Raw genomic sequence first — 25,383 nt, 5'->3', positions numbered from 1 at the left:
TTCATAACTACTCAGTGATAAGGTGTGCTCGTCGCTATGGCAACAGCAGTACGAAGGATATCAGGAGATTTCATTGACATCAATAGTGAAATGAGTTTTCATCTTTGAAGTGTTTGAGTTCCTCACACGCAGAGTACTGATAAATCCTACTCAAGTAGAAGTACTCGAGTACAAGTAAGTCATGCATAAAATACTCAAGTACAAGTAAAAAGTAGCTCAATTAAATAGTAAGTTACCAGTTACTTTCACCCCCCACATTTATCTCATGTATAAACTTAAGAGATGTATAAAATAAAAGGTTTGTTAAAATGTAATATTATTATTATTATTAATAATAATAAATAAAATAACACCAATTAATTCAATTAAAAATAACAATAAATTGTCAGGCTGAAATAACCTCTATTTAATGCTGTTATGGCGCCATGCATTACGTTTAATCTGGTTTGTTGACTATGATGTGATGCATTTGATTGTTGTTTGGTCATTTCATGTTTTGTAGTTACACAAAAAATTAATAATTTACTCAGTAATGGTTGGGTGTAGAAACCAATTACTTTACGTCTTTTAAAACATACTTAAGTACAGGTAAAATTACTGGTTTAGAATATAGTCAAAAGAGTGCAAGTACCCATAAAAGCAACTCAATTACAATAGCGTGAGTACTTGTAATCCATTACTTTCATCACGTGTCTTTTTCTACTGTTTTCTTTATCCGTTTGTGTCAACAGGTCCCCAACGATCAGAGATATGGTGGTGCGTTGCATAGCCCAGATGGTGAACTCGCAGGCAGCCAACATCCGATCAGGATGGAAGAACATCTTCTCCGTCTTCCACCTCGCAGCATCCGACCAGGACGAGAGCATCGTAGAGTTGGCCTTTCAGACCACCGGTCACATCGTCAGTGAGTCTCTCACACACACACGCACGCACGCACGCACACACGCACGCACACACACACATACACACACACACAGCTGAAGCACCGGTGATGTAATGTTTTCATTTCCTCCCTTCCAGCGAATGTATTTGAGAAACACTTTGCAGCTACGATCGACTCCTTCCAGGACGCCGTCAAGTGTCTGTCCGAGTTTGCCTGTAACGCCTCGTTCCCCGACACCAGCATGGAAGCCATCCGCCTTATCCGACACTGCGCCAAATACGTCTCAGAGAGGCCACAGGTACGTGTCTCACCTTTTCAATTTAAAATAACTATTTTACACTCGAAGGCCCTCATTTATCAACCGTCCGTACGTTCAGATCTGAGTGTACGACGTGCTTTCGCCGATATTCGCGCAAGCTTCGGTATTTATCAATTCTGACGTGAGCGTACGCTACGATCAGACCTCACATCAGACCTCACACAGCCAAATCTGACTGAGACTGAAAATAAAGTATTAAACAAGCCTCAGCTGCCATTGAAGCATAAGCCGACACACATTCACAACAGATCTAAATGTATTATTAAAACAAATTAAACATTTTTTTTTTTTAATTACTGATACCACTTTTTTGGTTTTCCTTTCACGGAATACCGTATAACCCTGCTAATAAACTCTGCTGCTGCACATCACATCACTGGGGTCTCATTCATGCTTTCAAATGTAAATGACACCTTGAATTTTTCAAATGCACAGCAGTAATCAATAATGTGATGAATTATATTTGAAATTGGCTGAAGGCATAATAAACACAGATAAGGGAGAACAATTATTTTTAAGGCTATTTTTAACCGTTTTGATCATTCATTTCTTTTAATGTGATAAAGTATGTGGACTAAGGTCGATATAAACATCATTGTGAAGTTGTTCTAAGTGCACTCAGGGGGGCAGACATCACCTGCTCAGCAGCTGATCTTCTTCTACAGAGTAATCAAATGTACTTTTTCATACTGGCAAAAAGCAAATCTTTGTTTTGCTCCACCTAAGGTGTGAGGATTCCGATTTTCATCTTGTAAAGCTTCTTTTCTTGTTTGACCTCAGTGGGTGGGGCCTCCGAAAACAGGAGAGCGTAACATGTTAATGACGATCGGATTCACCAACACCCACTCAATTGTTCGCTGGGATTGGTCATATACGAATGTTTCATGAATCACACGTTGGTCCTGTCGTACGACCAAATGTGCACTCAGATTTGCGCCCGTTTTCAGGCAAGGTTTATAAATAAGGGCCAGAGTGTGGAAGAGCGGAGCAGTGGTTGCTCTGAGATGAACGTGTCGTTTCTCAAATAGGCCTTTAAAGACTACACCAGTGACGACATGAACGTGGCGCCTGAGGACAGAGTGTGGGTACGGGGATGGTTCCCTATCCTCTTTGAGCTCTCCTGCATCATTAACAGGTGTAAGCTGGATGTGAGGACCAGGTGAGGCTGTGGAGAATAGCCCAGTTTAGATCATTTCAATAAATCATATCAGTGTTTGTAGGATAAAAATAACAGTGCATGTGTTTGTTTGTTTTCCAAAGGGGGCTGACGGTGATGTTTGAAGTGATGAAGACTTACGGTCACACCTTTGAGAAACACTGGTGGCAGGACCTGTTCAGGATCGTCTTCAGGATCTTTGACAACATGAAGCTCCCTGAGCAGCAGACTGAGGTAAGCGTAGGGAGGAAACTCGTGTGAGAGGTTTTGCCATGTCCGTGGAAATATTTCCACTGAGTGTGTGCTGTACTTCCAGAAAGCAGAATGGATGACCACTACCTGCAACCACGCACTTTACGCCATCTGTGACGTCTTCACGCAATACTTTGAGTCGCTGAATGAAGTGCTGCTGGACGACATCCTCGCTCAGCTCTACTGGTGTGTGCAACAAGGTGAGGATTAAACACGACTCTCCTACTGACACGGTTTCTTTGTGGGCTCAGATTGAGTGAACAGTGGATGTTTTACAACCCTTTCCTTCCTTTAACTCTGCGTGACCACAGATAATGAGCAGCTCGCTCGCTCAGGCACCAACTGTCTGGAGAACGTGGTCATCCTGAACGGGGAGAAGTTCTCTCCTGAGACGTGGGACAAGACGTGCAACTGCATGCTGGATATTTTCAAAACCACCATCCCACATGCGTAAGCAGCTCCTGCTTCTCTACAAAATCAAACAACAAATCAGGGTTTTTAAAGCCTTTAAGTCCTGCAGACATGTGACATCTGGTTCCAGCCGCCGCTTGTGTGGTCGACTGGTCAGCAAACTGAGCAGTACTTCTTCTATTATTGTTTTTTAATGTAAACTTATGTTTATTTTATATTTATATGCATATTTATTTAGTAAATATTGTCTTGTCCGGTTTCTCTTAATTATTTCTTGTTTATGCTCACATTAACGTTTTCTGAATCTAAATATTTGTTCATAGTTTGGCTGGTCGTGCGACTTATATATAAAAATATCTAATTGAACGTGTTTTAAAATGTTAATTCATACTGACGTGAACCAAGGAGTAAACATTACCTTCTACAACCACGAGAGGGCGCTCTAGGCTTGTGACAACATTAAGCTGCCCCCCCACCACAGAAATGTTAAACTGAAACATTAACTTAAAAGGGAGTAAAATATGCAGCAAAAATGTTCACGGAGCAGCAGGAGGAAAGTTTGGAGTGAGTGAGAAACCTGTGAGGGACTGACTAAAATAAAAGCTTTCCCAGATTAAATGACAATTATTGGCCTTAATAAATGCGACATATACAGTAGTCCAGTGGGATTTATACATTAGGGTTGTGCATTGACACGCATCTGACGATACCAATACTGATTTGCATGTCACGATACAATATAACCGATATATCCCAATACAATATATATTACAAATTTCCCTTTTACAAGTACAAAATAGTATGAAATACAATTTATTTCATGTAAAAGCTAAATAACTGTAATTCAAGTAATATCATATACTATGTGATGCATATGTTGGTTCAATTAAATGTTTTACATGAACATGATTCAAACAATCGATTTTGACGTTTTTTGGATCGATATGATAATCACCTAATTAAATATCGCGCTATATCTCTGAATCAGTTTTTTTTAATTACACCCCTAATATATATGGATTTGTTGATGTTTTTTTCCGACTTCATGACACATGTTTTTGACTAATGCGACTTATAGTTGGGTGCAACTTGTAGTCTTGACAAAAAGTCATAAACTCTAACCATACCTCCTGTTTTTATAAACAACATTTGTAAAGTAAGAGCCCACCTTTAGTGTTTGTGGATCTGCGACTGGTGGTAGTTTGATTGAGTTTGTGCTAAATTGTTTTTAAGGCTGTTAACTTGGAGGCCAGCAGGAGCAGAGGGGGAACACATGGCTGTACAGATCCTATCAGACAAACAGCTGGTGAGGAAGATCTCATTTTACTTGGTGTTTGGGTTGGTTTTTTTGCACATTAAGTTTGTCTGCTATGCTCTGAAGGACTCAATATCCCAGAAGTCAGTGGACCGTCAGTCTCGCTCAGAGGACCACCACTCCATGGGCAGTTCAGACAGCCGACGGCAGAGTCAACACAGTGCACTTTCAGGCGTTCTGGAGGACGCCTCCGGGATCAGGACCCCTAATAGTGAGTGTGTCTTTGAGCTCAAAGAGCAGCTGCTGTGCAGATGTTAGCGTTTATTTCACTGAACATGTATCCGTGCGTTCCGTATCCGTGCGTTCCACAGAGATCCAAGAGCAGCGCCTGTTCTCTGCTCTGCTCATAAAGTGCATTGTGCAGCTGGAGCTGATCCAGACCATCGATAACATCGTGTTTTTTCCTGCCACCAGTAAGAAGGAGGATGCTGAGAACTTTGCAGCAGCTCAGGTACAAACACTGCAGTTTAATGATAAACATATATTATTGTTTTTAGGGCTGCAGATATCGATTATTGTGGTAATCGAGTATTCTAAAGATCATTCTGTCGAATAATCGTAGGAAATTGCTTAATTAAAGCTAGAGCTGGGTGATATTTTGAGATCCAAGATATACATTTGATTTATATCATTTTTTTGTATCAAAAGACTTGTTTTAGGAGTATGTGCTTTTGATACTTCTCACAAAGGCATAAAAAGCACAGTTTGATGTATTACTGAGTGTGTTCTAACCCAGACCTTCCCTCACACAAGCCACACTACAGAACTCATTCACACGTACTAAATGTGTTTGTGTGGCATTTTTCATCTGCAAATTTAACCCAGAATTGTCTTTCTGGTCTGACTTTTTTTTTTTTAATTAAAATGATCACGATCATATGAGAAAAAATATTGCGATATGAGTTTTGGTTCATATCGCCCAGCCCTAACTAAAGCTAAATTTTAAAAGCAGTAAAAACGATTGATCACGTAATAATACCAGACAATTTGTTTCCTTTTCCAAAAGAAAAACATGCATATTTACAAAAAAAATGTAGGTATGCTTAAAATAAATACAATAAAAAAATGTAAATAAAATGTCTGTTTTTTTTTTTGTTTTTTTTTTTTTACATGAACAAGGCTTTGAAGCAAAGAAAATTCATTGATAATTTTTTGTAATCAAGGCATTCAAGGAACCGAAATTGTTGTTTATCTGTTGTTTATTTGTGTCTTACCTTGTGCTCTCTTCTGTTTGAAGCGGGACGCTGTGTGCGCTGCAGGCGTCCCAGTGGAGACCCCCGACCAGGGAATGTATCGCTACCTGACCTCAGAGCAGCTCTTCAAGCTTCTGGACTGTCTGCTGGAGTCACATCGCTTCGCCAAAGCTTTCAACTCCAGCCACGAGCAGAGGACCTTACTGTGGAAAGCAGGTAGGAGAAGAAACAACACAGCAGCTGATGCGTTGTCGTCATGTCTGTCGCCTAGGCAACCATAAGGCTGACCTGATGAAGGCATAACCAGAGGTCTATAAGAATACGGATATATCCTACTTAAAAAGTACTCAGAGTAAATGTCACTAGTTACTTTCACACCCCTCGTTTATTTTTGCTAATAAATCTCACTACGGTTCCCTTCCATACAGTAAACATCTCATGTACAAACTTAAAAAGGAAGAGAGAAAATGTTGCACAATTGGAACTTCATTTATTTATGTATTAATAAAAAGGTAAAAAAATGTACAATTGTTTTATGAATAATATAACACAAATTATTTAAATTAAAAACAATTATCAGGCTCTAAGTATAGCTACATTTATTTATAAAATAAAACTGAGAAAATAACCAGCATTCAACGCTGTTTTGGCACTGTACATTACGTTTGATCTGATTGGTCGCCTATGATGTGATACTTTTATTTGTCGTCTGGTCATTTTATTTTTTAGTAGTTTCACAATGTCCGTTGCTCATTTTAAAACAAAAAAATATGAATTTACTCAGTAACGATTGGGTGTAGAAATGTAACAAATTAATTCTTTTAAAATGTACAAGTAATTTAACTGATTTAGTAGCCATTAAAGCAACTCAATTACAGTAACATGAGTATTTGTAATTCATTACTTTCACCTCTGGTCATAACTGAGTGTTTGTTTGGTTTGTGTGCGAGTCAAAGGTTTCAAAGGGAAGTCGAAGCCCAACCTGTTGAAGCAGGAGACCAGCAGTCTGGCCTGTGGCCTGAGGATCCTGTTCCGTATGTACACGGACGAGCACCGACGAGATGCCTGGGAGGAAGTCCAGAGACGGCTGCTCAAGTAAGAACCACCATTATGTACATAAATAAATATTATCTGTGGCTGATGCTTCACATTCCCACTCAGTCTGTGTCAGCTACTTAATAAAGTCAATCTGTTTACTGTCACATTCAAACAGAATCTTTGTCAACTTTACATTTAGATCAAACAGTGCTGGTGATGTGTGAGGCAGGGTTGGGGTCAATCACATTTTTCAATTACAATTAAGTCTTAATTTATCCATGTTCAATTACAACTTAATTATGATTACGCGACTGGCATTTTCTTTCCAATTACAACCAATTATTATTTTTCCCCTGAAAGTCAATTACATTCTCAATTAATAAAGTTCCAATTCAATTAATCACAATTACTGAGCCTTTAATAATAAAAAAAAAAGCACATAAAATGTAACCTTGTTAGCTTTCTGTTAGCATCTCTTATGATAACGGGTCAGTTTTGACTCATGTTTTAAATCAGATGTAAAATGCACTAAAAATATTATCCATCATCCAATTTGTTTTTCATCTCTTGATTACCTTGTTAGGCTTCCTAATCAATGAAAATATTAGTATTTTCATTGATTTAACCTGAAGCTATGTACCCTTACTCCTGCACACCTAAAAAACATAATAATGTAATGTTGTATACAATGTAGCCCTAGAGTGAAATTTACCTATCCTGTTGAGGAATACTATAATAATAATAATAACTAGAATATTAGCATTTCCTTAAGAAAACACAAGTGAGGATGAAGCAGCTGGCCCACGTCACATTAGCTAGCAATAGCATTAACCTAGCATCATCATTAAAATTAGCATAGCATTAATATTGACCTGGTATAAGCTTTAACCTAGCATTATCATTAGCCTAGCAATAGCATTAACCAAGTATTAGCATAGCAATAGCAATAACCTGGAAATAGCATTAACCTAGCATCATCATTAACATTAGCATAGCTCTAATATTGACCTAGTATTAACTTTAACCTAGCATTATTATTAGTCTAATAACAGAATTAACATGAACCTAGCATTAGCATTAACCTTGCCTTAGTTTTAACCCAACATTGGCATTAGCATTAACACAGCATTAACTCTATAGTCTAGTTTCCAATGTTGTCAGAGTTTTTAAGTTTTATTCACGTACCCCCATAACAATTTGCGTACCCCACTTTGGGAACCTAGAGCATGCTGCATGTGTCAGTTTTTCTAGAATTTCCATGAAAATTACAATTGTAAAATCAATTATCTGAACTCAATTAAAATTCAATTATAAATAAAACAGAAACAGATTTTTTTTTTACAATTGCAATCATGTGTATAACAATAGCAGGGGTTCAATTATGGATTAAATAAAACAAAGCAGCAACATAAACCAGTTTAAAAAGCTTTTTAAATCATATATTGTTAGTATCAGGAAGAAGAGCAACAATTTTACTTTGGACAGCATTAATATATAATATATATATTGGTATAAAATGTATTAATACTTAATAAACATAAGATATATATTATATTAGGAAATATTAATAATTTAAATATTGCCACACTATATTTTATATTTAAAAATTAATTGATGAAATTTGTGTAGTAAATATTAAATAGCATATTATTCATATAATGTACATGCATGTGTATGTATTAAACTGTATATATATATATAACTGTGTAGAATATATATTGAATGGGTAACATTAGCTTATCTATAAAGTCTTGTTTTATTTTTTGTAAGTGTGTATAAGCTTTTGCTTCAACCCTTTCTCCTGATTATTTTGATAGTGTTTTTTCTCTTTTTGTTTTTCTGAAGACTGCCGAGACAAAATCAAATTACATCATAATTGTAATTAATTATCAATTACACAATTAGAATTAGAATTGACCCCAGCCCTTGGTGTGAGGATGGTAGAAAGAAGGAAATTATCACGGTGTATGTGAGAAAAAGGTAACTGTGTTATAGCGAAATGATTTAAAGTGTTGGTCTCTCCTGTGTGTGTACGTGTGTGTGTGTGTGTGTAGTGTGTGCAGTGAGGCTGTTGTGTACTTCTTGGCTCTGACGTCAGAAAGCCACAGGGAGGCCTGGACAAACCTGCTGCTGTTATTCCTCACCAAGGTGCTAAAGATCAGCGATGAGCGGGTAAGCGACTAAGATATTAGTGTGTTAGCACCATGAAGTCTGTGTTCATTACACAGCATTAAGTTCAGACAGATGTTTGCATCATAGCCCAAAGATAAAGAAACTTTAGTTGTAATCATTGCGTACAGTCATCATTTGTAATGTGTGTTTATTACTATACCTGTGGCCAGGGGTGGACTGTTATAATTGTAATTGGCATGAAAATTCTATAAAAATTGTCAATGTCAATTATCTAAACTCCATTACAATTATGTCGGAAACATTTTTTAAATTACAATTACAAATATAATTACAATTATGGTGTAATTATTAGTTACGCGATTACAAATAAAATTGACCCCAACCCTGCCCTGTAGTGCCATTGTGTACCCCCAAAGAGAAACAACTGGTTAGGGTAACGAACAACACTTAATGACAGCCTTCATGACATCTTATTGATGCTAATGACAGTTAATAATGACAGTGTAATGTCAGTGTTACTTTTCTATAACCTGCTGTGGTTTTGTGCGTCTCATTCGCTGAACCTTAAAAAGTCGTAAAAAGGCATTAAATTCATGAATCTAAAAATAAGGCTTTGTCATTAAAATGTCCTGAAACAACGTTTCAAAAGTCTTACACTTTAACATATAATAAGTATGATTTTACGATTGTAATTAGTCTCACATTTCAAAATATATGGTAACATTTGTTTTTTTTAAATATGTAATTTACCGTAACATCGCACACTCTCTACAGCGGAACCAACTACAAAACAGTGACGTGGTTACAGCGGGACTCTGTACAGATGCATCATGCACGTCATGTTTGTAGCAACTTTTTACAACATGGAGAATTGTAAATTAAACGAAAATAGTCTGTCCAACGAAGATTTTTCTTTTGTATTTTTTTGGTTACATAGATTTCTGGCTATTTTTGTTGTCATCTTGTTTTTTTTTTTTTTGTTTTTTTAATGATTTAGATTATTTTAGTCTGGGGTTTTTTGTGTATTTATGTCATTTTGTGTATTTTTGTGTGTTTACTTTGGGCCCCGCCAGTTGCACTGGACACTGGAAAAAAAATGTACCTTAACCCTATGTAATTTCTGTGGCTTTTTTTTTTTTTTGACTGAAGCTGTAGGAACCCTGTCATTCTCCATTTGTCTTTCCTCTGTCAGTTTAAGGCCCACGCGTCCCGGTACTACCCGCTTCTCTGTGAGATCATGCAGTTCGACCTCATCCCGGAGCTCCGAGCTGTCCTGAGGAAGTTCTACCTGCGCATCGGGACCGTCTTTCACATCTCGCAGCTACCCGAGCCTCAGCCGGCGTCAGACCCCGAGGACACGCAGTGATCTGTTGGATTTAAGAGACTGAATATAAGTCAGCTGTCATCACCAAACTGCTCTCTTAACGCTTTCCAATTGAAACACACACACACCAACATAAAAGTAATAGTTGCACCAGGTGAAGCAAATGCGTCCAATGGATGAAATGGTATTTAATCAAATCTCAGATCTGCTCAGAAGGAATACATAATAAAACATGTGCTTCTTACTGTATATTAATAATAATAATTAAAAACAAAACATGGTTTTACTGAATTCAACAACACAAAGCAAAAGACTGAACACCTCTGAACTGTGACTCATGTCAAACTCTGTCCTCTCGGATGAAGCTAGATGTACAGACATTACCGCTGTGTAATATAATCTTATAACACTAGATTTGATTTATTTTTGTTTGTTTTGGCTCTTTTTGGATTTGCTGCACTCGATTTCTCTTTCTTTTTTTTTTTAAATGCACTGGAGATTTTACTTTTGTGATAATTTATTTGGCTGCACCCGTCTCCTGCAGGCTGTCCTCCTCAGTACGATTTCTAATTAAACATCTCTGCGGAAAAGTGAAGGGTTACATTGTTTCCATTTTATATGTGCTGTGAATTTTAACAAAGATTAAGTTAACTATAGGCTGCTGGAACGGGAAGAAAAAAGGAGCAAAGTGATGCAAGTCTGTTCTCACGTGAGTTTAGTTTTGTGTGTAAAAAAAAGAAAAAAGAAAAACTCAAGTTAATGATATATTTAAAGCTTTTTTCTTTCTTTTTTTTCTTATTTTGGGGAAGTTGTATGTAAAGAAAAGATGACGAACGTTTGCTGTGCTTTAAGTATGAATGGATGCATTCCCGCTGATGGATGGATGTAGAAAACAAAATGTATATGATTCTACAATGTAAAGTTTTCTATGTTGCAAAGGATTTCTGCAACTCTGTATAAATACATCATCTGGCGTTCTAATCAGGTTCTAGGTCAATAAAGTTTTTCAACTGAGATGAATTCAGATGCTGAGTCATTCGCTTCCAACGAGAACACATTTGAACTAGAATCAAGACATATTTATTATACAATTACTACATTGGCATATGCACCAGGGTTGGGGTCAATTATAATTGGAAAAGATATGTTGCTGACCATTATTGTAATTGAATTGTAATTTAGTTCAGATAATTTGCTTAGTAATTGGCATAAAATCTTTCGTTTACAATTTAATAATTTAATTAAAACTGGGGAATCATGTTACAGTTCTATGGCTTACGCATGCATAATTAGTAATTATTAAAATATGTTTCATGTAAGTCTATCTGTCAATTCTAAGGATCATTTTATCATTTAAAAAAAAAATTAAATCGAGCAATATACTGACAAAAATGCTTAGACACCAACACCGAAACTATTATATTTTTATGGATAAGAAAGCCTAACAAGGTAACCAAAATTTGAGAAACAAAATTAGATGCATAATATTTTTTTTGTGAATTCTACAGCTGATTTAAGACAAGTTTTCATAGGACAGGGGTGTCAAACTCATTTTAGTTTAGGGGCCAAATACAGACCAGTTTAATCTCAAACGGGTCGCAGACTATAGGCGGTAAAACAAGCACATTTTCTAATTCATGTTCCCTTGTTTGCACTTCCACGTATAAAAGCATTTAAAGTATTTTGGGCAATGACAATATCCAAGCAATAAGGGACAGATATACAGGGACTGCAGAATCTTCACTTAAATTTTCTTGATTTTGTGACCAATTTTTCTTTAATTTGGCAACATTTTTGTGAATAGCAAAATTATAGGATTTTTTGAAAAATTAAGAGCACTTGCAACAATTTTATTGAATTTGCATGGGAGCTTTAAAGGGCCGGTTTTGGCCCCCGGGCCTTGAGGTTAACACGTGTCATTGGAGATGTTAACAGAAAGCTAAAGTTTTATGTGGTTATGTAAGAGGTTAAAGGTTCAGTAATTGGGATTAATTGTAATTGAACTGTAGTAGCTGAAAACAATTTTAATTGACTTTTAGGGGAAAATAATAATGTTATTGGAAAAAATGCCATGGATAATTGAAGACAATTGTAATTTAAAAATGTAATTGACCCCCAACCCTGATGTGCACTCACGGCTGCAGTACTCTTTTCTAAACATGAAACATATCTCAACATAGAATTGTTAAAAACAAAAACAAAAAGTGCAGATTTGGGCTAATTTAAAGGTAAGTGAGTAAAGTGCTTAAAGAATATGGAGTTGATTCATGTATACGCTCCTCTGATCCTCCCTGGTGTATGTTCTTCTCTCAGCAGTTTCACAGCATCCGACGTGCCGGGCCGCATCCAGGCTTCCGTGGCAACGGTCTCCGTGGAGACGCATCTATCCAAGGTTGAGTGCAGAGACAAGTCGTCCTCGTTGTTTTCAGGCAGTCGTTCTGGAAGGAAGCAAAAAAAAAAAAAAAAGTACTTACAACCATGTTCAGGGTTTGGGGTTGATTACATTTTTCTATTTTGCTGGGTTGCCTTCACCAAAATGCACCGCCTTTGAGCTGAAGATTTTTAAAATTTGGTCAATTTCCTATTAACACAAAATGGAGAGTATCTCGATACAAAATACCACAATAAAAAATAAAGCATGCGTCTCAAAACAGAAGTTCGTGAAAAATTTTAAACATTTTTTTTCTTCTCTGTGTTAGATTACAGTTATTAGCTCTGCCCCTTGTGTTATCTTACAATTAATAGTTCCGCCCCCTGTGTTACGTTACAGTCAATGGCCCCGCCCCTTGTGTTACGTTACAGTTAATGGCCCCGCCCCTTGTGTTACGTTACAGTTAATGGCCCCGCCCCTTGTGTTACGTTACAGACCAAAATTATGCCCTGGCATCCAGTGTTGTGCTAGTTACTGAAAAAAACTAGTTACTTCATCCACAAAGTATCTCAGTTACTATTTTGATTACTTACACCAAAAAGTAATGCATTACTGGAAAAAGTAACTTTTGAGTTACTTAGAATTAAAGAATGTATTATTTATTTTGGGTCATTTGTGTCCACACAGCTTCATATTAGTGCTGTAATAATATAATAATCCATCAACTGCTATAAAACAACCATAAATGATGTGCATATAAAGCACAAAAAAAATTTTTTTCCTATTTTTGTCAGTTTGCAAGTTTTTGGACACATCAATTTTTTGGTTTTTGTCCAATAAATATCACTTGTTTCCCTTTTCCCTATATTTTGCCATGTTTTCCATAGTTTGCATTTTAAGCAAGCATTTGCCATTACATTCCACCTGGTTCCTCTTTATTTGACCATTTTTGACCACTCTTGACTGCTTTTGGCGCATTTTAGTCACTTAGTCATTTAGTCAAGTTTTTGCCACTTTGGACCATTTTTGGCCACCTGCTAACATGTCTGCCTCCACTCGCTCTTCAAAAAAAATAAAATTTTACAATTAATCTGTGGATTATGGCACTCATTCCTTCCCACCTGTCGTACTGCTGTGATTCCTGGGTTGAACGTTCTTTCTCATGTTGCACTGCTGGAGTTGAGTTTCATGCTTCCTCTGATCTGAAGAATGAGTCCATTTCTGTGAGAAACACAAACATATCAGTCAACACGGTGCATGGATATGATTGCTTTATTTGTCAGAAACCGATCAGGCATCATACGGCTCGGGTGGATCTGCTTTGCGGGGCCATCCTCCTGCTAGACCCTGCTGAGGGTGAAGATGATCGCTGATGATGATCATTTTCTTCATATTTATTCTCTGTGAACAAATAACTTTAAATAGACAGGATGTGGTTACATCAATTATTACTTTCATTATTATGTTAAGTTTTAATTTATTTGGACAACTTTTTTTTCAGGAAGCTTACTTTGATCTCCTGATGTGTTTTTCAACTGTCAACTGCCAGTCTTCCTCAGAGGCATCTACTGATCGCTTGGACACAGTTTTGTCCATGACTTCTGTGTAATAATTCCAGAAATTTCTTTTTTGTCTTATTTGTGAGTAATATGTTAATATCAGGCACGTCTCACCCGTGGGGGATGCATCACCTGCACTTTCATAATGATAAAAATTCATCCCCCTCACTTTTTACAGAGGGATTCATTGTTGAAGACGTATTGGTTCAGTTAGATTGATTGAATGGTGAACAAGCCATACACTGCCAGCTATTTGAAAAAGCCACTTTTCCGAAAAGGTAAACAAAAAGTTAACAGCGATGAGTTAAAAAGTGGCAAAACGTAGCAAGAGAAAGAGTGAAAAATGACTAAAATGCACCAAAAGCGGTCAAAAGTGGCAAAAAAATTGACAAAAAGACAAAACAGTTGGTATGTAATGGCAAAAGGAGCAAAACGTGGCAAACCATAGTGAAAAAGGGCAAAAATGTAGGGAAAAAAAGAAACAAGTGTAATTAATTGGGCAAAAGGTAGCTTAATTGGATGAAAAGTGACAAAAAATGGTTAAAGAATCAATAAACATAGGATAAAAGTGTCCAAAAGAACTTGCAAAAATGGACAAAAATGAGGAAAAAGTAATATTAGCAAAAAGAAGCAAAAATATGAAAAAAAAGAGGGTGAATTTCTTTGGAAAAAGGGCAAAATGGACGACAGGAAGTTGCGAAATGGCCAAAGAAAAAGGCAAAAAGTGGTTAAAAAGTTCACCCCTTTTAAGGGTTTCTAGGGAAATCATTAAAATTAAGACATGAAGAGCTACATGTTGAGTATCACTGACTTAATATCAGCTTTATCATGGTTTTAGTAAATTAATTTAATAAACTAAATTGGGAGTCGACGTTGCCCTACCCTTAGAACACCCTCACTTTTAAAATCCCTGCTCCACCCTGGTTAACTTTTCATTTGTTTAGACAACTTATTTTACTTTGATCTCCCGCCATATTTCGACTGTCAACTGTTACTCTACATTTTACATATTGTGTTCGTCATTGTGGGATTTTATGCATCCAATGTCAAATCCCATCCATGCATAAAGTGTGCAGAAAAAGTTAACAATCAGCCTGATTTACCAATAAAAGTGGAATCAGACTCCAAGATGCTGTCTCTCTGGGCTGAATGTCCACTGGTATTTCTCTAAGAGAAGGCATACAAAAAAAAAACATTTAATAGGTCTACATTTTGCTGCAGTAACCCTTATCAATTTCTCGATCAGTTAAAAAAAAACAACAACAAAAAAACACCTACTTGATGGCTTTGATCATATTCCAGACATTCTAGAAATAAACACAAAGCCATGAGGAGAAAAGCACCATAGTCCCAGTGTTGTGTGAGTGTGTCCTTTATTACCTCTGTGTTTAAGCTGGTCAAACTTCCTGATGTTGTCCTTGTTCACATGTAAAGGAGCTGGAAAATGGCGGTAAACTAATGTCCAAGGAGCTTCTTTTGGTGCAGATCGAAAATTGTCTGCTCTGGATTGTCTTCTGTGTTTAAACAAATAGGAAGAAAAAAATATTTCAATTGAGCAACTTTCTCTAGTTAAAATGCCAGGAGTGTGTCTGTCATGTATCACATACAGTATATCAAGGTATGTGATACTGTAGTTTGTACGGATCATTGTCTAAAGCTTTAGTTATAACTGAATGTTGTACATATGTAAATGAAAAAGTATAGATGCATATATGAAATTGCATGTTTGTGTTAACATTGTGCATTTGTATTATTTTGTGGAGTCTGTCATGCAAATGTTGTGTCTGCTGAAGTTTATCTGCAGATTTATTTAATTGAGTCATTCTGACATATTTTGATTAATTAAATATTGCTTTACCTGCAGGGAGACATTTATTGGTTCACATTAAAGCTCTATTCATTATGATTAGTAAGTGGGAATTAGCATTGGGTCTAATCCTTGTCATATGTGAGGTTAGATTGAATATAATTAGATCGGCTAATTCAAATCCAAAAAGTAACATTTCTTTTCCATTGTCTGTGTTACACCCAAACACAAATCTCTTGTTGATCAGTGTTACCTGTTAGATCCAATGTAGTCAGGGATCGTTTGAGTTTGATGAACCTGGACCTCCAGTTGTTTTTCCTCCTTTCTGAGATATCCGCGAAGGGCCGACAGCTTTCTGATCACATCCTGTTGATGCGCTGACGTGACAGATTAGAAAAGCAGTATTAAGTGAAACTAGCATTAGCAGAGTGATAAGATCACCACCTTCTTACATTGTAACTGTGGGATTCCTTCAGGATGGGGTCGTTCAGTTGGAGCCGACACTGTGTGCTCCTGTGAACAAATGGGGGCTTGTTATATATCACCTCCCTGCAGAGTCACATTTAACCCTACAAAGATCTTATAAAAAGCTCCAAACCAGCAGATTCCATACCTCATGTTTCCTATGTGAGTGCTCCTCCTGGGTTTTCTGGAGAACTTCCACAATCTCCTTCATCGGCCTCACCTGCTTTCTAATCTCCTTCTGTTGTAATAATAATAATGCATACAGTATATAGCGCTTTATCATAAACACTCAAAGCACTTTACAGAATTAAGGCATTATTCTTTCATTTCACACTTAGTGGTGGTAAGCTACTATTGTAGCCACAGCTGCCCTGGGGCAGACTGACGGAAGCGAGGCTGCCCATTGTGTGCCAGCGGCCCCTCCGACCACCACCAACATTCACTAACACACTACATTCATACTAGGCAATGTGGGTAAAGTGCCTTGCCCAAGGACACAATGACAGATACCACTGGAGCTACTGTCTCCCAATGTGGCACCTGGAATTCTCAGTGGTCTCCCACCCAATTACTAACCAGGCCCAGACCTGTTTAGCTTCCAAGATCTTACGAGGTCGGGCAATAACAGGCTGGTATGGCCACGTGGTTCATGTTGACGTACTTCATGTTGGTTTTTAACCTGATTCACCCGAGAGTAAATGAAGCCTTTTTGGTTAGTCCATCTGTAACTGTCCAGGAGACAGTGATTGTTGAGATTATAGATTTCGAGTTTCTGTGATCATTTCATAAACATTGGAGTTCATATCTCTTTATAAAACCAACAGTTCTCTGTCTGTGTTTCTGTGTGTTCCTCAAATATCTCTTTAGATCAGGATCAGACTGACCTGAGATTTTCAACATGGCTGCTTTTTGGTTCAAGGGTGTGTGATGTCGGATTTATTTGGACACCCCACCCCCACCTCCTGATTCAATGGACTCAGTGATGATGTCATCATTCCTACCTCTACAGTGATAAGGTCATCAGTTCTAATTGAACTATTCTGTATGGTTTGACAGACGCAAGTTTCACTTGTTCATAGTTGCCATTATTTGTTAAAAGTGCTTTGCGTGGACAATCAATACATTGTTGTTCTTAGAACGCACCAGTAAAGTTCATGATGTGGATCCCCACAATGAACTTCCAGTCCAGACTGTGTTGGGAGTAAAAATGGAGTGTGGAAAGTGATATTTTCTTTTAAATTCAATCTGGATGTGAAGCCTGCAACATGTAGTTCGTAGTTGCCTCAGTGTTTGACCTGCTAGGCTTCCTAGTTATCCAAGACATGGTGACAGAAAGGAGCCATCTAAACCCATCTGTTGCCTCTGTCCCTGCCTCTAGGTCCAAACCTGCACACATGGCCTCTCAGAAAAATCTGGCCATGATGGACTCATCAGAAACAGTCAACAGGTGCCTTGAGGAGTTCCAGCACCAAGCTCAGCTGGGATACACACTGTACGTAAAGATGGAGCGAGTGGCAGCACAGGTGCAACAGTGTGAGTCACACAATTAGTGTGAGGATCATGACCACATTGAGGACTTCTGTTCACCTTGCGTCCCCCAAGAAGTTCTCTGAGTGAGTAAGCAGGTATGGTTTAGTTTGCATTTTAATCTGAATCGCACAGCATTTCCAACAAAATCAGTGTTCACTTTTATCATCTCTCTGTTAGAAGGCATAGCAGCGGTGTGGGTCACGGCAGAGTGGGCCAGGGATTCCCCCCTCTATTATGACTTCTCAGCATTCACGCAAGCTCTTATTGCCTTCCGGGAGCATCTATGTATTGACTGTGGCCAGCCGGGAGATATCCTTTTCCAATGCCAAATCCAGACCTCATCTCCTCCAGTCCGCCGGGTGAGTCATACAATATCGCCTGCATCTTCCTGTGATCCTTTCACTGACTTGACCATCTTCATTAATGGTATGACGTTCACTTCCAGGGCCCTCGTGGACTCCGGAACAGACGAGAGCTTTTTAGACAGGGATTTTGCCTGTCGACTTAAAATCCCGCTCACTCTGCTCCCAGAGATACAGAAAGCCAGGGCCGAGGACGGACGTGTCATCAGTTGGATTACCCACCAGACACACCCAATGGAGGTTCTAATGGCTCATGGTTACCGTGAGAGACTTTTGTTCCTCCTGTTCTGGTCCAGAGTTAATTCACTGGTATAGTGCCGGCAGCTGACATGAATTACTCCCAGAGGCGGGCAACCTAATAAACTCCCAAACCCCCCTTACCCCCAAATTAGTGCCTTAAGCGATTTTGGATCCTGGGGCCCCCAACTCACCCCATCCTAAATTATCATCAGTACAAAATGATTATTAGTATTGAATAATGTATAGATACAGTAATTTGGCTCTATGAAAAAATGAACAGTTTAAAGATAAATAATAAATTAAATTCAACTTTGTTTATATAGCGCAAATTACAACCATCGTCATCTCAAAGCGCTATCAAAATATAAACTTTTTAAGAAAAAAACAAAAAATTACACATGAACAAGCATCAGCTACAGTGAGGAGAAATAAATCCATTTTAACAGGAAGGAAACAAAACCGGGATCAGAGGTGGCAGCCATCTGCTTCGACTGGTTGGAGTTAATGGACAGAATGAAGTGAACAGAACAAGATAGAGAGAGAAAACAGAGTCTCCCGGACTAGATGAGCCACGAACCACAGATCAGGAATTACCAACTCCAGCGTCAAGACACTTGACGCCCAGACTGCAGAAAAACATCATACAGTAATAGCAGGTCTGCCTGCATGGAATTACCTGGTGCTAAACTATGTGCGAGTGGAATGAGTGGAATGAGTTTGGGGGGGGACTTAAGTACAAATGGTGTGTAAGCAGTGTGATGGGCTTACAACGTAGGGTAACCAAACATTGAGTTTTTCCAGGCCATGTCATGTATTCATGTCCTGTCCTGGTCGTCCATCCTGTTTTTTAATAAAGTGATGAAAATGTGTTCCTAAATCTGTGTTTTTTGTTTTTTTTATCTGAATGACACTCATCTTTTCACCAGATCCCATCCAGCACCGACAGAATGTTTGGTGGGTATTCCAACGGCTCCGAGGCAACCAGTTCTTCATAAAAGCAGAAAAATACCTGTTCCACACCACCACAGAGTAATTTCTGGAATTCATCATCTCTCCTGGGCAGACCAAAATGGATCCCGAGAAAGTCAGCACTGTTCCTAACTGGCCTCAGCCCCCATTCGAAAAGAGGTCAAGCGGTTCCTGGGATTCGCCAACTTTTTTAGACGTTTTCTACATAATTTTTACACCGTGGCGGCTCCTCTCCATACCTTGACCTTCCTCGAGAAGCATTTCTGATGGACCCGAGAAGCCGAGGCAGCCTTCGCCTTGGAGCGGCAGTTTCTTGTTGAGGTCAATGCATCCGACAGCGGGGTCGTACCCATCCTCTCCCAGAGATAATAAATGATCATAAGATTCATCCTTGTGCGATGAGAGGAACAATGATGTGAGTTACCGGGAGTTACTGGCAGGGAAGGAGGCATTGGAGGAGTGGTGTCACTGGCGGGAGGGGGCACAGCACATGTTCATCATGTGGACGGACCACAGCAACCTGGACTACATCTGGACAGCCAGGAGACTGAGTCCAAGGCAGGCCAGGTGGGCCTTATTCTTCTTTTGGTTAAATTTTTCCCTGTCATACAGCCCGGCTCTAAAAACGGGAAGCCCAACACTCTGTCAAGGGTCAACAATCCAATAGACGCAGCCTCCAAAATAGAGTACATGATTCCCAACTCTGGTGGTGGGCGCTATCCGGTGGCCAATGGAGGCCAGGGTTCGTCGAGCACTTGAGAAGGTATTCTCCCCGGTGACTTTTTGTTCCCTCTGCCCTTTGTTCAAACATTATCCACTGGGCTCATACTGGCAGATTTGCCAGTCATCCTGGCATCAACAACACCATCTACCTCATTAAACAACGTTTTGGTGGCCCAACATGACGAAGGAGGTGGGTGAATATGTTAATACCTGTACAGTCTGTGCCCAGAATAAGTTGTACCACCAACTGGACTACTTCGACCTCTACCTGTACCTCATTGCCCGCGGTCCCACATCACTCTGGACTTCATCACTGGTCTTCTCACCTCCAAAGACAACACCACAATCCTGATGGTAGTTGATAGTCTCTCCAAAATGACTGAGTTCATCCCTCTCCCAAGCTCACATCTGCCAGAAGGACTTCTGATGTACTCTTACAACATGTAGTCCACCTTCACTAGTTGCCAAGGTATGTGGTTTCGGACTGGGGGCCCCAGATCTCCTCCCAATTCTGGAAGGAGTTTTGTGCCTTAGTGGGGGCCGCTGTCATTCTATCCTCAGGCTTCCATCCGCAGTCAAATTGACAGACGGCAAGGATGAACCAGACTGGGTCCTTTCCCAGTGATAAGACTAATTAACCCCGTCTCTGACCGTCTCAGTATTCACCCCACGTTCCACACAAGCCCCCCCGCCATCCCACCCGGAACGGTGGACAAAGGACCAGACCGTCCTATCAAGAGGATCCTGAAGGTTTGTCCCGGGCGGGGTTGCCACTATCTTGTAAATATAAAGGATGGCGAGGCTGCGGTGTGCTGATTCAGATGCAAAGAAATGCCAATATTGCAGCAGAGGGAAACAATATGGCCTAAAGTATACCTATTCTGTATAGTTTGTGAGAGTACACGTAAATCTTGACTTAAGTTTCACTCATTCATATTTGTTGCCATTATTTTTTTAAAGTGCTTTGTATGTTTTTACAGTGTTGGATAACTGGAAAAAAAAAATAAATGTCAAAAGACATCTGTATGATGTTAAACCACAGTTGTGCTAAACATTTATTTAATACGTTCCTTTTTTAAGGACCTTTATCTTGAGCTGCTTTTGTTCTTCCTCGTACATCTTCAGAAGCAGAGCCCTCTCCTTCTCTATCTTATTATCCAGCTCTATCTCCTCCCTCATCTCACGCTCTTTCTCCTCAGCCTTCCTTCTACGACGTTCCTCTATCTAAAAAGAACATTAACAATAATTAAATCTCCAGTCAGTCTGAGTAGATGAAACCAGGTTAGGTTTGAATATTTGTTGAGACTGTTAACATGCTTACTTGCTGCTTCAGTTCCTGGTTGTGCTTGTTCACTTGTTCTGAGCAACGCTCACCAGTGAGAGCTGCAAATCCCAAAAGATAAAAGATATAAACAAACCTTGCCAATGCAAAGTGTATTTGGGAAATTCAAAAAGAAAATACTACCTGATGGAGGTCGGGAAAAAGGAACCTGAGCTCCGGCTCTGTGACACCGAGGATTCAAGCTCTGTTCCTCGTTCACTTTGTGCATTTGTCTCAAGTCACCTAAAGGCAAAGAAAGGTCTTAATCTCCAAAACAAAACTGGCTAGTGATGATTTTTCACATCTACCTTTAGCTCATCAACTTACTATAGAGGTTGCCTTGTTTGTCTGTAACCGGTGCACCTCCTCCACCCCTTCCCCAGGGATTGTAGGCCATCCTCTCAGCTTCTATTTTAGCATTATGACGCTCCTCCTCTCTTTTCTCCATTTTTTTGAGCTTTTCTCTCTCATCGATCTGTAATACAGTGAGACAGGTTCGTTTACAAAACCATGTAGCCTTTTATATGATGGCATCTATTCTGAATTCACCTGCTGTCTTAGAGCCTCCCAGTGGCTCGGTTTGCTTTCTCTCTGCTGCCTGGAATTCTCAGCACAGAGTCTGGAAGTTGGAAGTGATCAGATAAAGATTTACATTGGTAGCTTTTTGATACAAGTCATAAAACCACTGTATGATGACATCAAGATGCGGAGAACACTCACTCAATAGCTGCAGATGATCTTTGGCCAATTGGCCTTCCAGACTGAGAAGTCTCTCTACACAGAGAATCTGATTAAACAAAAAAAAAACGATGTTCAATAATACATCACCTACATTTCACATTTCCTTTGTAGCATTTTAATAAATGAATATAAACTGCTTTAATGTGAATTCATCTAATTTACACCCAGTAACAATTAATGAATGCCATCACCTAATTAATGCAAAAATGGTGAGAACAAAGGTAACAAAAGTCTGCAGAATACTCATCACAATGAGTGTGTGAGTGAAAATAATTTATGTAGTTCATTTAAAAATATTCTTAAGATCTCATTTTAAAGTTTTATCTGTGTTTTCATGATAACAGTTGTAATACTTTATTTACCTTGATTGTCAGGAAGCGTTGGCTCCAATGAATAACTGGCCCCATCCGTAGGATTAAGTGGAGTCCCATTATGAGGAGGAGGTGCATATCCTGCAGTCCCATCATTATGAGGAGGAGGTGCATATGCTGCAGTCCCATCATGATGAGGAGGAGGTGCATATGCTACAGTCCCATAATTATGAGGAGGAGGTGCATATGCTACAGTCCCATAATTATGAGGAGGAGGTGCATATGCTACAGTCCCATAATTATGAGGAGGAGGTGCATATGCTACAGTCCCATAATTATGAGGAGGAGGTGCATATGCTACAGTCCCATAAAAAGGATGACATGCATGAAGTGGAGTGTAGCATAGAGGACAAACTACAGGATCTAAACCAGCAGCCCTGTAAGAGTAAGAAGACTGAGCTTTGTGCAGCTAACATTTTACCATGGTGCCATTAAACAGCTGAGAGCTACCTGGGTACAGCCATGTCTCCCAGCCCCTGTAAGAGGTTCCTGTGGGAGGTTTCACTGGAATGGTCCAACAAGGCCTCATCTCTAGGTGCTCCAGTTTCCAACTCAGAACACTTCATCAGTGGTGCATTGAAGCCCTGCTGTGAGCTTCTTGAAGGATTCTTTTGAGTTTCCTGTTCAGGAAGCTGGAGCATTAGTGGCATCACACAGAAAAGACAAACAGTGGTGTTTCTATCCACACACACACACTATATATATATATATATATATATATATATATATATATATATTTTATCTATATATAATTTTATCTGTTACTTCTTAATGCTATTTTCTACCTTTTTTTGTAGATCTTTTTTTGTGGCTCCAGTGGCACCAACCCTCCGCTCAAGTGTTTTCGCTCTACCAAACAAGGGCAGATAAACGTAATCAATCCTTCTTTACTTTTCTCTCAGTGTTCAATTCACTTAAAAAAAAAAAAAAAAAAAAAAAAAAAAAACTTACCTGACTTTGTTTCTCTTATTTTCACCAATTTGCTTCAACAATTCCGCTTTGTATTTTTCTTTTTTCATCACAGCTACCAATTTATTCTCTTCTTCTGACACTCCTGCAAAAACACCAGTGATGTCCCTGACTAGGGTGAAGCCAGGATATTTACTCATATTTGAAATGTGTTTACCAATCATGAGTCCAGTAGCCAACGGTTGAAGTTTCTTCTTCTTTCTTTCATAGTCTGTTCCCAGCTTGGATCCTGAACCTAAATCAGTAGAGTGCAAAACACAAACAGGAAGCTTGTAGCAAAAAGTAAACCCCGTGTTTACTATCAGATGATGAGATTACACATTACCGCTGTCAGGATGGAGAGCAGGTCTCAGTCTTGCTGAAGCATGCGGCATTTTTACGTTACTCACACCAGCTTCTAACTGTGAAAAGTATTTAGAATAAAATTGGTTCTGTGTATTTTGGAAATGTGCTCATTGGGTAAGGCATCAATAAGAAATACACTTCAGCCTAAACCCTTTCAGTCATTATGTATAATTTTTCTTTTTCTTTGCTGTGTAAAGCCTTGTTTTAAGGACTGAAAAAAATAAACAAAAAATAAATAAATAAGGAAATTGAAATAAATAAAAATTGGAAAAACTAAATAAAAACAAATCCAATTTTAGTATAACAACCCCGACACATATTAATTCACTTCATTTTATATTACCTTTGTTCTTGCTTGTTTATGGGTTCTTTGAGAATACATTTGGTTAATTTGAAAGCACAAAGGTGCACAATGCTTCGAGGGTTCGATCCTGTAGATTCTTCAAAGCTGAATTTATGACGCATCTAAAAATTACGTTCCAAACAGCGGCGCAGACGTCACACTTCGATTTGGTGCTGCGCTGTTAAGATGCGGGTTGTGTCCAGAAGTGTTGTAGCATAAGTCGTGTGTTCCTTGTCTACAACAGCAAGTTAGAGCCCCTATAACTCGGACGTTGCACTTATGTTACAATAACTAATTATTATTATTATAATTAACTATTATTTCTACTGTGGGCCACATTGGATGCTCTAAAGGGCCAGATCTGGTCCCTGGGCCTTGAGTTTGACAAATATGGCCTAGAGAGTGATTGTGTGCGTTTTTCAAAGCATTACCTCATGTTGACCATTACCGCAGGCTTTAATCAAGAAAAGATGAACTGTCAATAGAAGTTGTACAACTATTTAAAAGTTGTAGTTAAGGTGCATTAATACCTTCAGGGACGCTTTGCAATGTTTGCACGAGTAGAATAATATTTCTGTATACCCATTTTTTTGTTTTTTTATTTATCAGTAAACATTACATTCAAGTCTTGATCAATTGTCTTTTTCTAGTTTGTTTTTCTGCATGTTTAAACTGCATTTATTACACATTGATCAACATAATTCAATAAATATTACTGGTTTTTTTAATATTTTTTTTAAAAAGTCATTTTTATCATTTTTGACTGTCTGCACTTATTTCCAGTTTGCAAACCAAGAGCAAATAAAAGATACTTGATGGTAAACTGCATTGACTGCCACTTTTAATCTTAAGGTACATATTCATACAAGACTCGAGCTCAATCAAATACATAAAGACATAAAAATTATAATGTAGTTGATAATGTGTGTAAGAGATTTAGTGTAGGTGAATGATAAAGCATTCATGAACAATAGTTTGTGATTCAGTGTCAGGGGGCCCTGATTGGTTGTCACCCAACTACCTGTCATGAAAATACACACCAAAATTATTTTTTTACCTACTCTGCAACAATAACACAAACAAATGGTTTCTACTGTTTATTGGCTGACGAACTTACAGGTAAAGGAACAGCAGATGCTCTCCTCCTTGTCTGTCTGCTTTGGGCTTCATTCACGAGGGAGAGGTTGTATTCTTGTTTTTTCTCATCTCTCAGTTTTTCCTTTGAGAAAAACAAACTCAGTCA

General features: G+C 38.6%; 2 protein-coding genes and 1 pseudogene across 10 annotated transcripts in view; 1 reads left to right on the top strand and 2 right to left on the bottom strand.

Moving 5' to 3' along the window:
- arfgef1 (ADP-ribosylation factor guanine nucleotide-exchange factor 1 (brefeldin A-inhibited)) overlaps nucleotides 1-11,038 on the top strand; it is a 62,511-nt gene extending 51,473 nt beyond the window's left edge. For 5 of the 9 annotated variants that reach the window (XM_028434249.1, XM_028434248.1, XM_028434247.1 and 2 more), the window contains 13 exons: nucleotides 732-904; nucleotides 1,021-1,181; nucleotides 2,231-2,361; nucleotides 2,463-2,592; nucleotides 2,675-2,810; nucleotides 2,922-3,060; nucleotides 4,255-4,327; nucleotides 4,403-4,547; nucleotides 4,648-4,787; nucleotides 5,574-5,745; nucleotides 6,480-6,624; nucleotides 8,622-8,739; nucleotides 9,893-11,038. In XM_028434249.1, the coding sequence (XP_028290050.1) occupies nucleotides 732-904; nucleotides 1,021-1,181; nucleotides 2,231-2,361; nucleotides 2,463-2,592; nucleotides 2,675-2,810; nucleotides 2,922-3,060; nucleotides 4,255-4,327; nucleotides 4,403-4,547; nucleotides 4,648-4,787; nucleotides 5,574-5,745; nucleotides 6,480-6,624; nucleotides 8,622-8,739; nucleotides 9,893-10,066 (1,837 nt within the window). In that variant the 3' untranslated portion in view covers nucleotides 10,067-11,038. The remainder of the gene's footprint in view (nucleotides 1-731; nucleotides 905-1,020; nucleotides 1,182-2,230; nucleotides 2,362-2,462; nucleotides 2,593-2,674; nucleotides 2,811-2,921; nucleotides 3,061-4,254; nucleotides 4,328-4,402; nucleotides 4,548-4,647; nucleotides 4,788-5,573; nucleotides 5,746-6,479; nucleotides 6,625-8,621; nucleotides 8,740-9,892) is intronic. The other 4 variants (XM_028434251.1, XM_028434252.1, XM_028434244.1 and 1 more) reach the window with 1 other exon arrangement.
- A 1,251-nt stretch (nucleotides 11,039-12,289) lies between these two features.
- On the bottom strand, nucleotides 12,290-23,681 carry LOC114454563 (centrosome and spindle pole associated protein 1-like). The gene is made up of 20 exons (XM_028435112.1): nucleotides 23,610-23,681; nucleotides 23,435-23,537; nucleotides 23,269-23,332; nucleotides 22,934-23,103; nucleotides 22,475-22,860; nucleotides 22,092-22,158; nucleotides 21,921-21,990; nucleotides 21,699-21,846; nucleotides 21,516-21,614; nucleotides 21,372-21,433; nucleotides 21,134-21,274; nucleotides 16,375-16,464; nucleotides 16,214-16,274; nucleotides 16,015-16,138; nucleotides 15,335-15,468; nucleotides 15,233-15,261; nucleotides 15,058-15,121; nucleotides 13,699-13,796; nucleotides 13,517-13,616; nucleotides 12,290-12,462 (listed from the first exon to the last, which is right to left on the bottom strand). Exons 1-20 carry the CDS (start codon nucleotides 23,614-23,616, stop codon nucleotides 12,290-12,292), a joined length of 2,190 nt encoding a protein of 729 aa, XP_028290913.1. The 5' UTR covers nucleotides 23,617-23,681.
- LOC114454599 (uncharacterized) lies at nucleotides 16,755-16,872 on the bottom strand (annotated as a pseudogene).
- Nucleotides 23,682-25,383: the final 1,702 nt, after the last annotated feature.

Source organism: Gouania willdenowi, chromosome 20 (genome assembly GCF_900634775.1).
Source record: "Gouania willdenowi chromosome 20, fGouWil2.1, whole genome shotgun sequence".
Lineage (NCBI taxonomy): Eukaryota > Metazoa > Chordata > Actinopteri > Blenniiformes > Gobiesocidae > Gouania > Gouania willdenowi.
This window is presented reverse-complemented; position numbering and strand designations above follow the sequence as displayed.

Excerpts from the sequence above, each read along its gene's own strand:
- LOC114454563 (XM_028435112.1), bottom strand. Across the intron at positions 23,104-23,268 it reads AAAAAGATCTACAAAAAAAG|GAAACTCAAAAGAATCCTTC; the intron begins GTAGAAAATAGC and ends CTTCCTGAACAG. Across the intron at positions 22,861-22,933 it reads GGAGACATGGCTGTACCCAG|GGCTGCTGGTTTAGATCCTG; the intron begins GTAGCTCTCAGC and ends TTACTCTTACAG.